The sequence below is a fragment of the Mercenaria mercenaria genome, chromosome 2 (genome assembly GCF_021730395.1).
Source record: "Mercenaria mercenaria strain notata chromosome 2, MADL_Memer_1, whole genome shotgun sequence".
Lineage (NCBI taxonomy): Eukaryota > Metazoa > Mollusca > Bivalvia > Venerida > Veneridae > Mercenaria > Mercenaria mercenaria.
Window position 1 is genome coordinate 11,724,751 of NC_069362.1, and position 17,671 is coordinate 11,742,421.

The following is a 17,671-nucleotide window of genomic DNA, read 5'->3' on the forward strand; positions in this document are numbered from 1 at the left end:
ATTTGTCGATCGATTATCGATTCCCATTTTCAAAAATCGATATTTTACAGAGAGAAAAAACTATCCAGATAAACACTCAGACCCTCAAAAACAATTAAACTTACAAAGTTGTAAATTTAGATAAATGCAGAAGAGAAGTGAAGGCAAAATAAAAATGAAAGATTTTATTAATTTTTATTTGTTTCTTTTATTTTCATAAATACAAATACAACACAATCAAACAGTAATATGAAAAGTAGGCAATAAAACTAAAAAAAGCATTTACAGGAAGGTATATAGTATGCATATGAACAAATAGGTTGTTAATCTAACTTAATAATCGATATATCGATGTATCATCGATATTTGTCTTCTGATATATCGGTATCGTCGATATGCCTAAGACCCAATCAATGACAGCCCTACCTCCCGACTGCTACCACTATGCCAGCCGCCATGCGGATAGAAGTCGGTAACCATTCATTCAGCTCGCAGCTCAAGAACCGGCCTTATCGGATTGAATCCCATGACAAACACCCCCATTTATATGTATATGAGTATGTACACGTGAAATTGTATGTTAAGTGTAAATAGTATGTATTCACAGTGCAAATCATCCATGCTAATTAATACGTACGATATGTTTGCTTTCTCACTGTCTAACATGTCCGAAATGATCTATTCGATTTTTATCATAAAGTTCTAGTTTAATTTTCACCTTAAATTAAAGCAAACGTGTTCAATATAATTTTAAACTTTGAAGTTTAGTAGGTTGTAGCATTCTCTAGATCAAGGGTATTTTATTACCTTCTGTAGTCAGTTATTTATTGTAAAAATGCTTTTTTAACCAAAGTGGAAAATATCAGGTACTTGAAAATGCAGCTTTCTGAAAGGTCAGTAAGAATTCTCGATGTCATTTGTCAGACATACCGTGTAAATAAATAATATTATTACATAATTAATACTGATATTTCTTTTGTTGCACTTTGCGGACTTATGATAAAGTTATATATATCTGTTAATATTCAAAACTATTAATATTCAAATCTTTCATTAGGTCAAACTTCAATTATTGCCCACTTATATGGCATTTCTGTAGCAAGTCAAACACAGAAAAGCTAGAAAAGCTGCAGTACCGGGCCTTAAGGATTGTATTTAATGACTATGAGTCAAGCTATGATACTTTGTTAAAAAAGGTTAACATGACCACTTTACATCTCAAGGACAACAAGGTATGGCAAGAATTCATTCCGCTTTGAGGCTGCCCGGGTGTGGAACGGTCTGCCAAATGACTTACGTACAATCGATCAGTACAAGGATTTTGCCCGACTGATCAGCACCTCGACAGGCCCAAAATGTAAATGTGCCATGTGTGAATAACATAACACCGCTTCATCTGTTGTCCTGCTTTGCATGTGCTTGCTTTTTCTTTCTTTAAAGTTTTAGTTTACTGCGTATAATTTTGTTGCAATGTTCTTTCGCATTTGTTTTTATCGTTGCTTTTATGTACATGCCTACTTGAAGACTGCCTCCCTGTTGCCAGTCACTGATGCCCTTTGTGCTTTTTTCTATTTTCCATAGAGAAGCCTATCTGTTGTCAGCTGGACGAGTACACTAGCTGGGCAGATTAGACATTCAAATGTCAGTAAGAGCCAAGTGATCTGGTTTGCAGTAGAGACAGTGTACTCTTGTTTTGTTGATGTTCTAAACCTGGTTTGTTCATGTCTTTAACTTAGTCTTTTATGTGCTTTAAACCTAGTCTTTTATGTGCTTTCTTTTATACTATCTAGAGGAAGGTGCTAAGGGCTACATCAACCTTAGTAAATTTGCTACTAGCATTCACCAAATCTTAAAAAGCTTTTAAATTTCTTTTGCCTTTTAATAGTTTTTATATTTAGCACCTTCCATGCAATAAACTCACTATGTAGTGTATTATATGTATGTCATTCCCCTTTTATTTATGTACTTTTCTATACAGGTTTGTGCTTATATGTGCTATGTATGTAAGTTTCTTTTAATTATATAACCATGCCATTCTTAACCGCTGTCATTTAATTTATGTTTTAATATGCCTAACTTTCGCTTATCTTTCTTTTTAGCCGCTTTATTTTTTGTTACTTTCTGTTTTCTTTGTTTGTCGGGAAATAGCTCATGAGCTAATGTTTTTTGTTATACTTTATCCGACGTAAAATAAAGATTCTTGTATCTTGTATCTTGTATCTGTTTGAGCAGTACAATCCCTGTAAATGCGCACTACGTAAGCGCACGGGCCCTTCCCGCACACCATACCTATAGTTCGGACTTCTTTAATGTGTAAAGGCATGTGCACAAAATGACAAATTTTGCCAACACCTTGTAAATTGTAGTGTGTTTTTTAGAAAAGTAATAAATGGAAATAGAAAAATAGCTCTCAGCTCATTTACACGGATAATTCAGCTTTATTATGTATGTTATAGTTTTTCGCAGTTATGCAAGCTGACATAGAATACTGTCACCGAAAATTGTGACATGAACATACTGATAACTTTTCCCACTTTAGTCTTTTAATTAAAGTAAGAGTTCAGCACTTCATGGTTTTAATGTATTGTCACATTGGAAAAAAGTTTCGAAAAATTCCTCAGAAATCATATCATGTACCCCACCCACCTAATTCATAATTTCAAAATAGCATAGTTCTTAAACTGGTTTATGGTGTAATCCCCGCAAAGGCAACAGAATGTATTTAATGTAAAACACAAAAATGCTCTTGTATATTTACACAAAAGCAATCCCTAAGAACTTAAAACGCGTGTACTCGATGCCTTTGCAGAAGACAGAATAACAAGGAAAACACCCTTAAGGGCCCGACGAAACAGATCAGAAGACAGGAATCAAAATAGCTCAGTCCCGGTGGATTTAAGAACTACCTATCTTAGAGTCCTTCACCTGTTCCGTCAGACACAATCAAAGAGGAAAGCGTAGCGTCCAACTGTAAAAGGGCTGAACACCAAACATGTGGCGTGTCTCAAAAGTCATATAATATAATCTGAAAAGTAGATCCCGCGGAAGCACCTAGAACAAGGCAAACAGTGAAGATAAGCCTTACTTCATTCGCAATAATACGTTTACTTTATTTTTCAAAAGTCACCTAACTTTTTTTAAATATTTGGTTTGTCACGAAATCGTTTCTGGATGTTCCGAGCGAAAATAACACCTAAAATAAAAAAAGGAAAAATACCATAATCATAAAACGCAGTATACCAATAGGTCATACACAGTTTCAAAGTGACCATGTCTACTGTTTGTTTACCCTTTCCGTAACAGTGTTTTTCCTTTGTTTCTCGTAAATGTAGGACACCACAATTAATATCATATATAGGAGTCTTAAGGCCTCGGATCTTTTTCTAAAATATCGTGGTTAATGTATTTTGAGATGATCAGCAAAGACGATTTTGTTGGATTCTAAATTATAAATTTCGGTCAATTTGAACATAAATACCATTGTTGGATTTGCTTGTTGGTAGATTGTTATAAAAATTTCTGGATGTCTTAGTAAGAATAAAAGCAACATTTCAATTAAAAGATATTGTGAAATTTCTAAGAAAAATGATATTCGAAATTACGACTTTGCCTATTTTTTTTTCATTGGGAAAAATACTTTTAAAAATAGGGTAATAAAATTGACATAGATATTTCAAATCTTTACTACCACCTCGGAGACTTAAGGATAGTGTATATTTGTGTCTTGATTTGCAAAATAAACCGCAACCCGCGAAAGACACTGTCCTGAATTAGGTGGATCAGAAAGAAAATATGGATGAAAATGCCACAGGTAAAATAGAAAAAAATGAAAACTTCAAACGTTGCTCAATACGACAAAAATGAAAATGTTTCCGGCGGTTTTATTGAGCCTGTTCATGGATGGTAGTGGAAATGTATGCTACGATCCGCGCCCTCTAGTCCTGGGTTGAGCAGAATTCAACGTTTACGTATGTTACAAGTACCAAAGATGTGTTCATACGGCAGTGTACATGGAACCTTCAATGATACATTAGTGTGTAATTCCGTGAAAAGCGGCATATTATCCCTCTTAAAATAATGGGGATGCCCTACACGAGAAAACATTGGGCATAACTAAACAAACTGGAATTTAGAAAGGGGATCTGAGGTTATAGAGTCTGCATATTACAAAAACTGCCAAAAGACAAAATTAAAACGAAGATACCATATCCAATTATACCTTAACCCCAGCAATTTACTGGTACCCATTTACTATCTATCTTCTGTTACTGTCTAAACCTTTACAGGGACGTAGACACTTAAGGAGATGGATCGACTGCGGCAATCGGGATAAACTGCCTTGCTAAATGCATTGCAATGGGAGTAGCCTGGAATCGAACCCGGGACCTTCATCTCCATAGGAAAGTGTCGACCAATGCGTCTAAATGCATTATATTATATGTACTCAATGTCTTTGCAGAGACAGACGTTTGAGGGTCCGACGAAACAGGCCAAGAAATAAACAAGGATAAATATCCACTGGGAAAGCAACAATAAAACAACAACAACAACAACAACAAAAAAGCAGCCTCCGCAAACCTTAACACAGCGTGCGGACGTGCACATGAACAACACAACACTCACACAAACCAGACACACCAGGAAAAATATAAAAAAAAGCCCAGTCCAGGTGAGATTTAACTGCTATCATATACAGTACTGTAGTCTTCCGCCTTTTCCATTCGACACCATCTTTCATTCGGGCATGACTAGATACCGGAAAGGGCCCTTTCCGTGATATTTGATCGGAAAGGGCCTAACATGATCGGAAAGGGCCTGCCATATGTTTATTATTGGAATTGGTTTAACTATTTCTTCATATTTCATTATGACATAATAAAAGAAAATAAATTACGAAAAAAAGTTATCAATTTGTTATTTTTAAATGAAAATACGAGTCATGGCATAAACCGCGCTGATCGGAAAGGGCTTAACATGATCGGAAAGGGCCTGCTATATGTTTATTATTGGAACTAATTTTATTATTTTTTCACATTTCATTTAACAAATGAAAAAGAAATTATTCAAGATAAAAAAATTATCAATATTCGATTTTTAAATGAACGAAAGATGGTGTCGGATGGGCATTTACACGCGCTCTGTTTCAAAGTGAGATATAATGCGAAACTCTTTAGTCACCGTGCATTTTACGGCATTTAGTGCATTTAGTGCGCTCCGGTGTATTCCCGCCAAATGCTTCAGAAGGAGGCAACCGGCCGTTAGATTTATATCAGGTAAAATGTCAAATTATTTGTTGAATTGCATGTTGGGGGTGCAGGCAAGGCCAAGACTTGACAAGAGTCTTTACATGAGACTGGGAGTGGGAAGAAGTTATCTCATTGCTCCAGCAACAATGAGCAATTGACCACAAGCTCCAGAGCCCAAACAAAATTTTGCCATATGGCATATCTTTTTGTAATTCAGAGCCTTCTCATTGACCCAAGCCCTTTGGAAAACTTGCAGCTATTTCCTGTTTCTTAATTTTATGCATGGTCCCTAATACAAGGGCATACGAGCTGGGGCGGCAGTCGCCCCAATATTTCGAGGAACGGCGAAATGCCGAACTCGTAATTTTTTGAAAAGGCTAGAAAATAAATCTAGACTTGTTTTACCCAGAGAGAAAGATGTCGTTTTTTACATGATATTTATTTGCCTTGTTGATTCAGAGTATTTAGAACAAAAAAATGAGGACATTTTAATGAAAATAGCAAGTCAAAACTGTAAACTGTTGCCTGAAAATATTTGTTTATGATATTGTAGCAGTGTGTATATAATGTAAATAATTTGTCTATGATATCGATTGTCCGATTAGCTCAGTTGGTAGAGCATCTGACTTGCAAGCAGAAGGTCGCAGGTTCGAGTCCTGTATCGGGCTGCACATTTTCCCGCTCCTATTACATTGGTGCCGTGAGTGTGGTGGCTAGCCTTGGAATCCTAGAGCTAGGGTGAAGCAATGGCTGGGTTAGTCAAAAGAACCTGAGTTTGTCTTTGAAAAAAAGGAAAGAGGAATGTAGCAGTGCAGTGCTCCAGCTAGGATTAAAAAAGGGCAGGGTGCTGGCACTGAAAAGGGCACTTCTGGAGTGGTGGTCGGTCCGGGACCGTGCTCCCCCGGGAAAAAAATATAACTGGTCCATGCATACAGTGCATTTTAGCATACTTTAGGCATGGAATTTGGCATAATTTAGGCATGTTTTTTGGCACACTTTAGGTATGGTCTTTTAGTAGGCTATGTCTGTCATCTCTAATGCACCTATTTATTAACTAAAAATTCTGCTGTTTGCAGGGTTTCCGCTGCAATTCGCCAAATTCGCCAATGGCGAAAAAATAAAAAAATTGGCGAAAAAAAGTTTGGCCGTAAATGCCTTTTTAGCTCACCTGAGCAATGCTCAGGTGAGTTTTTCTGATCGCTCGATGTCCGGCGTCTGTCGTCCGTCGTCTGTCGTCTGTCGTCTGTCGTCCGTCGTCTGTCAACATTTAGCTTGTGTATGCAATAGAGGCTGTATTTTTCAATTAATCTTCATGAATATTGGTCAGAATGATAACCTTGATGAAATCTAGGCCGAGTTCGAAAATGGGTCATCTCGGGTCAAAAACTAGGTCACTAGGTCAAATCAAAGAAAAACATTGTGTATGCGATAGAGGCTGTATTTTTCATTTAATCTTCATGAATATTGGTCAGAATGATAACTTTGATGAAATCTAGGCCGAGTTCGAAAATGGGTCATCTGGGGTCAAAAACTAGGTCACTAGGTCAAATCAAAGAAAAACCTTGTGTATGCGATAGAGGCGGTATTTTTCAATTAATCTTCATTAATATTGGTCAGAATGATAACCTTGATGAAATCTAAGCCGAGTTCGAAAATGGGTCATCTCGGGTCAAAAACTAGGTCACTAGATCAAATCAAAGAAAAACCTTGTGTATGCGATAGAGGCTGTATTTTTCAATTCTTCTTCATGAATATTGGTCAGAATGATAACCTTGATGAAATCTAGGCCGAGTTCGAAAATGGGTCATCTCGGGTCAAAAACTAGGTCACTAGGTCAAATCAAAGAAAAACCTTGTGTATGCGATAGAAGCTGTATTTTTCAATTGATCTTCATGAATTTAGGTCAGAATGATTGCCTTGATGAAATCTAGGCCGAGTTCGTAAATGGGTCATCTCGGATCAAAAACTAGGTCACTAGGTCAAATCAAAGAAAAACCTTGTGTATGCGATAGAGGCTGTATTTTTCAATTGATCTTCATGAATTTTGGTCAGAATGATTGCCTTGATGAAATCTAGGCCGAGTTCGAAAATGGGTCATCTCGGTCAAAAACTAGGTCACTAGGTCAAATCAAAGAAAAACCTTGTGTATGCGATAGAGGCGGTATTTTTCAATTGATCTTCATGAATTTTGGTCAGAATGATTACCTTGAAGAAATCTAAGCCGAGTTCGAAAATGGGTCATCTGGGGTCAAAAACTAGGTCACTAGGTCATATCACGTAAAAACCTTGTGTATGCGATAGAGGCTGTATTTTTCAATTGATCTTCATGAATTTTGGTCAGAATGATTACCTTGATGAAAGTTAGACCAAGTTTTAAAATGGGTCATCTCGGATCAAAAACTAGGTCACTAGGTCAAATCAAAGAAAAACCTTGTGTATGCAATAGAGGCGGTATTTTTCAACTGATCTTCATGAAATTTAGCCAGAATGATAACCTTGATAAAATCTAGGCTGAGTTCGAAAATGGGTCATCTGGGATCAAAAACTAGGTCACTAGGTCAAATCGAAGAAAAACATTGTGTATGCAATAGAGGATGTATTTTTCAATTGATCTTCATGAAATTTGGTCAGAGTGATTGCCTTGATGAAATCTAGGTCGATTTTGAATATGGGTTATCTGAGGTCAAAAATTAGGTCACTAGGCCAAATTAAAGAAAAATCTTGTGTATGCGATAGAGACTGTTTTTTTCAATTGATTTTTATGAAATTTGGTCAGGTTGATTGCCTTAATGAAATCTAGGTCGAATTTGAATATGGGTCATCTGAGGTCAAAAACTAGGTCACTTGGTCAAATCAAAGAAAAAACATCTGTATGTGATAGAGGCTGTATTTTTCAGTTGATCTTCATGAATTTTGGTCAGAATGATTGCCTAGATAAAATCTAGGTCGAGTTTGAACATGGGTCATCTAGGGTCAAAAACTAGGTCATATCTAAGAAAATGCTTGTTTTATCGCAAGAGACCAATTTTTTGGTCCAATCTTAATGAAAATTGGTCAGAATATTTGTTTCCATGAAATCACTAGGTCAAACATGTTTTACACTGTTATGGAGTGTTTCTTAGGTGAGCGACCTAGGGCCATCTTGGCCCTCTTGTTTTTATAATGTGTATTGTGTGACAGGGTGATGTTTATGATGTAATTTTTTATATTATATATAATGTTTAAAATAAATAGTCAAGATACATTTAACATTTAGACAATGAGATTTATGTAAAGGTAATTAGTTATAAAGCATTAGCTTCAGGCTGATAGTAATTGATAAGTCTTTGAATGTGGGTTCCATACAGGTGTTACAAATTGATGCATATAATCTATGTCTACAATACTGGACCAACTATTGAGGATAGTTATGCCTGATTAAGGTTCAAAGAAAGTAACACCTACTTATCAAGTTCTTTGAGTCTGGGAGTTCTAGTAGCAGAAACCATATTGGGATGAGAATAAGTAATTATGATTGATATGGGAAGCTACATGTCTATTGGCTAATATTTGTAAACGGGTGTGTTAATACATAAAAATCTTAGGGGCTGAGGAATGAATGAAAGAAGGGAGTTGAAGTTAGTTAGAGGAAAGAGGTAGTGATAGAAGGAAGTAGTGTTAGAAGTTTGACGGAAGAATATTAGTAAATAAATGCAAAGTTACAAATGATGGACATGGATATTGGAATTAAATATTGAAAATAAATATAGTAGAACACAGAAAGCGAGTTGTATGTGTTAATTCCCCAAAATGAGTAAGAACAGTAATAATAATAAAGGCGCGAATTTGAGCCGGTTATACATGGTGGAGTTAATCCTAAGTAGAGATCCTTGGTGATAGTGAAGAAATATGTGGATTTTGAATTGGGAATATGGTTTGATCTTATTATAAAATGGCAAAGGACAGTAGTGAAATATATGATGTAAATTAAGTATAAGAAATTTTCTCCTAGTACAAGTTAATATAGCAAAATGCCGAGAGCAAAGATGGCAGTCAATGCTCCACAATATCAAGATGGGGAAAATGTGAACTTTTTCTTGGAAAAATTTGAAAAGGTAGCACAAATAAATCAGTGGACTGAAGAAGAAAAATGTGTGCAATTCTGTTTGATAATGCCTAAAAGTGCAGAACAGTGGTACTTGAATTTAACAGAAGGTGTAAAAAGGAACTTTGATGACCTTAAGGAGTCTTTTAAAAATCGTTTTGACAATGTCAGTAACCGTGCCAACTTGTACGCTAAATTCATGAACTTGAGTCAAGAAAACAACTCTGTTCAGCAGTATATCGAGAATGTGACCTCCTGTGGAAGACTTCTAAATAAAACTGAAGATGAAATAATGGACAAAATTATATATGGGATGAAGGCAGATATTAAGAAGCATGTTATCATGAAGGAGCCTAAAACTATGGGTGAATTAGTGAAATTTGCTAAAATGGCGGAAGACGTACAAGAGGTATACGATGCTAGAATACCTCTTAACCAAACACCTGAATCAAATGGGCCAACGGGGCAGGACTCAACAGGCAATCTATCTGGGTAACAAACCTACAGACAACAACAACCATGGCGGCACAACCCCTACAGAAGACAAGGATTTACTCAGAAACAGAAGAACAAGTGTATTCATTGTGGTAGGTGCAACCATTTGTCTTCTGATTGCTATTTTAGGAATGCCACTTGTCATATTTGCAAAACGATAGGGCATACAGCAAGGGTACATCAGTTAGCTAGTAAATAGGGATACGAGCCTGTCCCACAAAATTTGGGGGATGGGCATAGTAGGGAAAATTTAAATAATGGCACAAATATTGGGAAAGCCTATCAAAATCAAATTGGGAATGAGAAAAATTTAGCTGATGTAAGATTGGGAAAATTTTCAGTAGCTGCAATGTTAGATAGTGGCGCCTCAATTTCATGTATTACTTTATCAATGTACAAACATGCTGGCCTTAGTAAAGAGTTCCAAATGTCAGATTCTGGAATTAAACATGCTGAAACTGTTGATGGTACGTCAATGTCCATTATTGGAAAAATTTGTGTCCCAATGACTATTTGCAGGCTTACATTAATGCAGACCTTCTTGTTTACAAGGCTAAGTACAGAAACAGTGACGGAGGGAACTGTAAAAGTGTCTGGGTTTACAGTGGTGACCTGCCAGAGGATGTGAGGAAAAACTTCCATACAAAGTACACATTCTCTGGTAAGGCCCGTAAATTCCGGCGGCCTTAGTTGTGAAGCTGGTGAAGGGAATTTTATACAGCAAATTATGCTTACCTAATTGTATTAGATAGTTTGTCAAATGATATTAAATGATATCAGCAAATCTTAACCACAGCATTAACTTTACATATGGTGTTGAATGGTCTAAATTTGGTTTGATGGAATTTTGATGTTTGTGAATGCAAATTCCAAATTAAAATCTTGCAAGTACTTTGGTTTAACTTTCTGGGGGTTGGGTTGCACAAGCATTTATTATTCTTACTTGAATCTGATTTGTTTATTTATGACTGTATAGTCAAGTTACATGCATAGTGATACCCATGTGATAATAAAAATTCTGTAGTTCAAAATGTATGTAATAATAAACATACAGAGCAAAAAGTCTGTCCGGAAAGACTTAAAAATATAAAATGATGGAGTTTAACATAAAATTGTGTCCTAGTAACACCAACATTTTACATGTTCTTGAAGAATATTAGCTCCAAAGGAAGGGAATTAGAGGGAAACGTCTAGTTAAAGACTTTTAGTATCCAGGTTCTCTTTCAAAATTAGTAAGCTATAGATATATCCTTGGGGAAAGTATAGATTTGTCATGGTGCAATTAATATATGCTCTTGCTGTGAAGTATTTATGAGTAAAATCCAAGATGTGTACTCTGAGAAGTTAAATATGTAAGTTCACAAGGCATTCTTATGGTAGAAATCAGAAACACTGGTTGTACTGAGATTTAAATGAAACAAAAAGAAAATGAAACAGTGTAAAAGTACATTTGATGTGTTAAAATTTATGAGTAATGTGATTAGAGACAGTGACTTTACATAGATACTCATGAAGAGGCCAAGTGGAACTTTTTGTACAGTGTGATGTGATCGTGAAATACGGACAAACAAACACTGAATACAGTGAATTCAGACAATCATTTATACAATGAATTCAGACAATCATTTTAAGTGTACACTGAAATATTTTGCTGTAAATATTTGATCACTTTTATATTCCTTGTAACTTGATACTGAGGATGATAAAAAAATGTAATTAAGAATAACATTTTATCTTCATGATGATGATTATGATGAATAGTAGTATAAGGTAGACTGCTGACAAGTTAGTCTTTGTATAAAGTTTATGCCAATAAAAAAAAAAAAAAGGCATATTGTAGTTTCTTTCTTAAAATGTTTTCGAAAAGAAAGGAATTTGTTAAGCTAGCATTTATAAGTAAAATAAGAGTGCATTTTACAATTTCTTTCTTAAAATATTTTCGAATGGAAAGGAGTTTTGTGACTTAATTGCACATATAATTATTAGTCATAAATAGATATTAGATAATAAAATGATAGTGATCAATTTTCTCGAAACAATATCATTGTAATATCATCATGGTTGTTTTATATGTTGATTTGATGCATGCCACAATTTATGAAATGTTGTTTTACCATGTCCATCATACTTAAATGTCAAATGTAAGGAAATATTTGATGTCTTTAAGTTTTGTAATGATGTTTATTACGTAATTTTTATATTGAGGTAAATCTTTTATATGAAGTTTTGCAAGTCTTTACAATATTTCAATATTTACTGTGTTCAAAATGAATTAATTTGCGGAGCAAATTTTTAGAGAGTATGAGGATGTGTGACAGGGTGATGTTTATGATGTAATTTTTTATATTATATATAATGTTTAAAATAAATAGTCAAGATACATTTAACATTTAGACAATGAGATTTATGTAAAGGTAATTAGTTATAAAGCATTAGCTTCAGGCTGATAGTAATTGATAAGTCTTTGAATGTGGGTTCCATACAGGTGTTACAAATTGATGCATATAATCTATGTCTACAATACTGGACCAACTATTGAGGATAGTTATGCCTGATTAAGGTTCAAAGAAAGTAACACCTACTTATCAAGTTCTTTGAGTCTGGGAGTTCTAGTAGCAGAAACCATATTGGGATGAGAATAAGTAATTATGATTGATATGGGAAGCTACATGTCTATTGGCTAATATTTGTAAACGGGTGTGTTAATACATAAAAATCTTAGGGGCTGAGGAATGAATGAAAGAAGGGAGTTGAAGTTAGTTAGAGGAAAGAGGTAGTGATAGAAGGAAGTAGTGTTAGAAGTTTGACGGAAGAATATTAGTAAATAAATGCAAAGTTACAAATGATGGACATGGATATTGGAATTAAATATTGAAAATAAATATAGTAGAACACAGAAAGCGAGTTGTATGTGTTAATTCCCCAAAATGAGTAAGAACAGTAATAATAATAAAGGCGCGAATTTGAGCCGGTTATAATTGCTTTGTCTAAAGGACTCTCTGTTTAGCCTAAAAATCAGTATTACCCGCGGCCGTTTCTGTTCGTAATACACAATACACAGCGTGTCACCAACCAACGGATTAGCGGGTCACGAGTGTCTATTGTAACATAATTATAATTACCCGACAATGTATAGATAATTGAATTACCGACATGTCGAGCCGGTGGTGTTAGATCTAGAAGCTGTTCAAAAGAAATAAAACTATATCGCACCTTTGATGTTTTCAGTAAATTTGATCAAACAAAATTTAAAACTTTAATTTATAAATGTAAAATATTCATAAGAAAAAAAGGTAATTTGCGTGTTTCCCAGTTTGAATGCAAGACAAAACATAATTATGCCGCAAAAGCATACAACATTATTTACATAATTAGCGATGTTGTCAGTTTGAACGCGAGATGAAAATTAGGAAAACAACCACGCTTATATAAACTCATCCTCGGATAGTACTTAATGTTCAGACAAACTTTTCGTATTCGTATTCGTATTTTAAGAATAGAATTAGTTCAATCATGGGTAGAAAACGTAAGCTTGAAAATGTGCCAAAAACGGAAAAAGTGCGTAAAATTTCAGAGTTTATGTGTGTTTCTCAAATTAGACAATCAGAGGATAATGTTAGCGAGGATTTAATTACGGACTTAGAGTGTAGAGACGTTGTTACTGAATCTCAAAGTCAGGATGTGAGTGAGAGGGCAAAAGCTAGCGCAAAAAGGAAATTTAGAGAGGACTGGAAACTCAATAGGCCCTGGTTAAGTTACAATCCGCAGACGAGATCTATGTACTGTTCTCTGTGTAGTTCGGCAAATGTTACAAATTCGTTCACTACTGGATGTGATATAATGAAAAAAGAGAATGTGACAAACTATGAAAAAGCAAAGGGTAAGTCAAAATTATTCATTTCTTTCCCGACATCAACTGCTGTTGATAGATCGTATACGCATTTCGTACACGCAAAACTGGTATTTTCCATTCGAGAAATGGCCCGTTCTACGTAAAGTCGGCGAAAATAAATGTTGTTTAGATTCTGAAACTTTTTTCAGTTAAATACACTTGCAGACGTAACATATTTTAGTCATATATCCAAATCTATGAAACAAATAGCACGGAAGTGCCGCTTGCTTTGCACGTGAAAATAGTTTGTCGGGCTTCCCGGCAGACGTAAATGCCATTGTTGCACACGATTGAAATTGAAATTCAGACAAGATATCTAATTTTTAATCAATATACATCAATCACATTCGAATATAGAAAAGAAAATATATTGACTTTACCATTTGCCAATTTGGTTTTTTAAAATCGAAAGTAGGTTGTCAGAATGTCTTTTTCACGATATCGGAGTTTTCGAAAACATTTCTCTTAAATTATTTCAATAAAAGATAATGTCATGGAAAACTTTAATATCGGATGCTGTCAAATACTGTTAAACTATCTTTACATCATCTTAACTTGTAAAACATATTCTTTAAAATGAAGATTTTGGCTATGATTACTAAAGTGTACCAGTATCCGGACATAAAATTTCGGATATCCTGATTTTTACCAGTATTTTTAAAATATATTTTTCTCGGAAAAAATGGTCACCTCGCTGCCCTCCAGATTATTGAGGCTAGTAAAAACTATAAGAAGTCCGCTGAAGCTCAGCTTTCCAAATCCGAGGCAGCAGTGACTGCAGCAATGAAAAACATATTCTTCATGACGTCCAACAATCTACCCAACATGTTGATCTCCAACCTCAATGAATTGTGCATTGATCAGGTAATACTTCATTATTGACACTATGAAACAATGTTGTTTTTTACCAAATACCAGGATAAATAGAAAAAATTGTGGAATTTTAGAATATGTAAAGTATTGGGTGCTGAATAAAAAGAATTTAATAAGTTTTTGATTCACAAGTTACACTTACATTCTTTAATATTGATAAAAAATGACTATTGTCTTAATTTTTGCAAGCAAGGCATAATCTGCTTAATAAAGTCACTTTCAGGGGCTAACTTTGATTTTACAAATTTATTTAACAGGGTTGCTCAAGTCTCCAGTCCTTGAAAGTTGATCGACACACCACCTATGAACATAGCACAAGCGTCCAAGAAATGCAGCAATCTATGGTAGACGTGATCAATGATAAATTTAAAAATGATCTCAGTGACTCAAAGTTCAGTATAATGGTTGACGAGTCTACAGATATTTCAGTTGATCAGAACATGCTTATATATGTTAGATTTCTTGAGCAATCTCTAGGGTGTTTTGAGCAAAAAAGTGTTCTACTTGATGTATGTAAACTAAGGGATGGTGCAACAGCTGAACAATTAAAAAACACAATACTTTCTTCCTTTGACATTCATGATTTAAAGATAAACAATCTTGTAGGGATTAGTACAGACGGTGCTGCGGTCATGACAGGAAAGAAAAGTGGGTTGGTGCAGAAATTAAAGTCTGAAAACCCGAGCATCCTTGCCACCCACTGTATTTCACACCGCCTAGCTCTTGCTAGTGGCCAGGCTGCAGATTCTATTCCATATTTTTTGAAATACCAAGAAATCATCAATGCCATTTACAAGTACTTTGATAACTCCCCAAAGAACATGGCTCGTCTTGATAAAATAAATGCTGTCATGATGAGTGCAAGTAACTCTTTGAGGTTCAAGCAGGTTTTTCATACCAGGTGGTTGAGCTTCGAGGGCAGTGTAAGGGCAGTATGTGATAATTATACTTCTTTGTTGAGTGTTTTGAGTGAGGACAAGGGTGCAAGAGCTCAAGGTTTGTTGAAAAGTGTTTCAAATGTTAAGTTTTTATATGTTTCTTACTTTCTGGCAGATGTTTTGAAGCCCTTGAGCATCTTGTGCAAGGGATTTCAGTCAAGCAGCATTGACTTCACTAGTGTATCTGCGTCTCTGGAAACCACCACTAGTGAAGTCCTGAGGCTGACTGAGTCTAGACAAGGCAAGATGATGAAGGATTTCAAGACATCTGTACCAGAATTTGTCTGTGAGAATGGCTATTTTGAGTTCCATGGGCATATGATTAAGGACAGTGAGAAACAGAGAGAGGAAGCTGAGAGATGTTGTGGGCAGTTTGGGGAGAAAGTGGTTGAAAATTTGAAGGACCGGTTTGCTGATGTGGGAGATAGTAAGGTGTTGAGAGCATTCTGTGGTTTGTTTGACCCTGCTGTGTTTGTGACTGAGGGAGAAGTATTGAATGAGTGTGTAGACATTGTCAGTGATCATGTGCATGAGGAAGAGTTCCGAGATGAGTATGAGTGCTTCAGGAGAGATGTAATGTCAAACTATGGTAAGGTTGCTAATGATGTGAACAGTGTATGTCAGATTGCATTAGGAAAGAGAGAGATGTATGGGATTGTTGCTGAAGTTGCTTACAAGCTTTTATGTGTGCCTGTATCAAGTGTAGAGTGTGAGCGAGGGTTTAGTGTGCAAAATCTTGTCAAGACTAAACTGAGGAACAGATTGGACACAAACTCACTGTACTTATTAATGAAACTGAACATTGATGGTGGTGACCAGAAGTCATTTGATTTTGCTTTTGCCTATAGAAAATGGAAAAATGTGAAAAGCAGGAGAATTTGTGGGTATTAGTATCATTAATAAATAAAAAAAGAAACAGAATGATTTGTAGCCAATTGCTAGTATTACTTTTATTAGTATTATGACATACTATGTTTTTTAAATCTTGTTTGACAATGTTTATACTTGTAAAACATATTGAAAAATTTAGAAAAAATAAAAATGTTAAAATGTTTTAAGTTATTATTTATCAAGAATGATCTATACAGTCTGAAAGAAATTACAGCTGGGAACATCCATAAATGTTAGAAATAAACTGATGAAATAAATGAATACCCCCCCCACCCCCATATACCCGCATACACCTCCCAATTTGTGACTTCGAAACTTTGTGGCCAAAAAAAAATTAGGGCCAGTGGAAACCCTGTGTTTGTATTTTACTTGGCATTGATTTTACAACTTGTAACATTTCTTTGTAATTGCATACTGAATAACAAGATCTATGTGTTTAGGCTTATTTTACTTGTTACAATTTCAGTACACATCTTCTCCATGTAGGCTACTTGATATTTATAAATTTATACCTGTAACATATTATATACAGAAAATAAAGTTTAAACTTCCACTTAAATAAATGAAATTGGGCAAAGTTTTTAACTTGCAACAGTCTAAAAGCAAGTTTAGCAGTCTTGTAATAGACATATTCCGGGTATCCAAAATTTTATATCCGGATATGGTTACACTTTTTTCTAAAAGTCGTCGAATGTCCAGTTTAAACAATATTTTTGAAAAAATATTATGATGCAAAGACAGTTTAACAGCATTTCACAGTATCTGACATTAAAGTGTACCCTGTCATTACATCTTAGTAAACTAATTTCAAAGAAATCTTCATGAAAAATCGGCAATTTCACAAAGCAGACGACAATTTACTTTCGATTTCAAAAACTTGTAAAACGATAAAAATCAAAATATTTTCCTTTTAAATTTGATTGTGATCGATTTTTATTAATTACATATAAATGTCTGTTGTCTGGACTTAAGTTTCAGTTGTGTATAAAGGGGTATTTACGACTATATTACCGAAAACGAAAGTACACTTTGACAGGTGGCGCGAAATGATAATGATTTCAGACTGGTTTGCAAACTGTTTTAACACTAAGGTTCAATGATTTTAATGCTAGTGGAGCAGTCTAAAATATCATGGTCTGCCTCGGGCACGATTACAGCAGGTAATTGTTTTATTGTTTGCTAATTATGTCAATGCCCACCGGCGTGTATCACTCGATAAAAAGGGGGCAATAAAGCAGTGTATTATAATCACTGAGGCAAAAAAGGGAAGTTT

At 35.0% G+C, this 17,671-nt stretch overlaps 2 protein-coding genes across 2 annotated transcripts in view; both read left to right on the forward strand.

The window, feature by feature from the left end:
- The first annotated feature begins 5,168 nt into the window (after window positions 1–5,168).
- Window positions 5,169–17,671, forward strand: part of LOC128548891 (uncharacterized) — a 123,782-nt gene continuing 111,279 nt past the window's right edge. The window contains exon 1 of the mRNA XM_053524439.1: window positions 5,169–5,252. The gene's annotated coding sequence lies outside the window, so the exon portion shown is untranslated. The remainder of the gene's footprint in view (window positions 5,253–17,671) is intronic.
- On the forward strand, window positions 12,835–16,587 carry LOC123542954 (zinc finger protein 862-like). The gene is made up of 2 exons (XM_053529885.1): window positions 12,835–14,560; window positions 14,827–16,587. The coding sequence occupies exons 1-2, from the start codon at window positions 14,480–14,482 to the stop codon at window positions 16,396–16,398; spliced, it is 1,653 nt and encodes a 550-aa protein (XP_053385860.1). The 5' UTR covers window positions 12,835–14,479; the 3' UTR covers window positions 16,399–16,587.

Coding starts and splice junctions, on each gene's coding strand:
- LOC123542954 (XM_053529885.1), top strand. CDS start 14,480: ATGAAAAACATATTCTTCATGACGTCCAACAATCTACCCAACATGTTG. Junction 14,561..14,826: donor ATGAATTGTGCATTGATCAG/GTAATACTTCAT, acceptor TTTATTTAACAG/GGTTGCTCAAGTCTCCAGTC.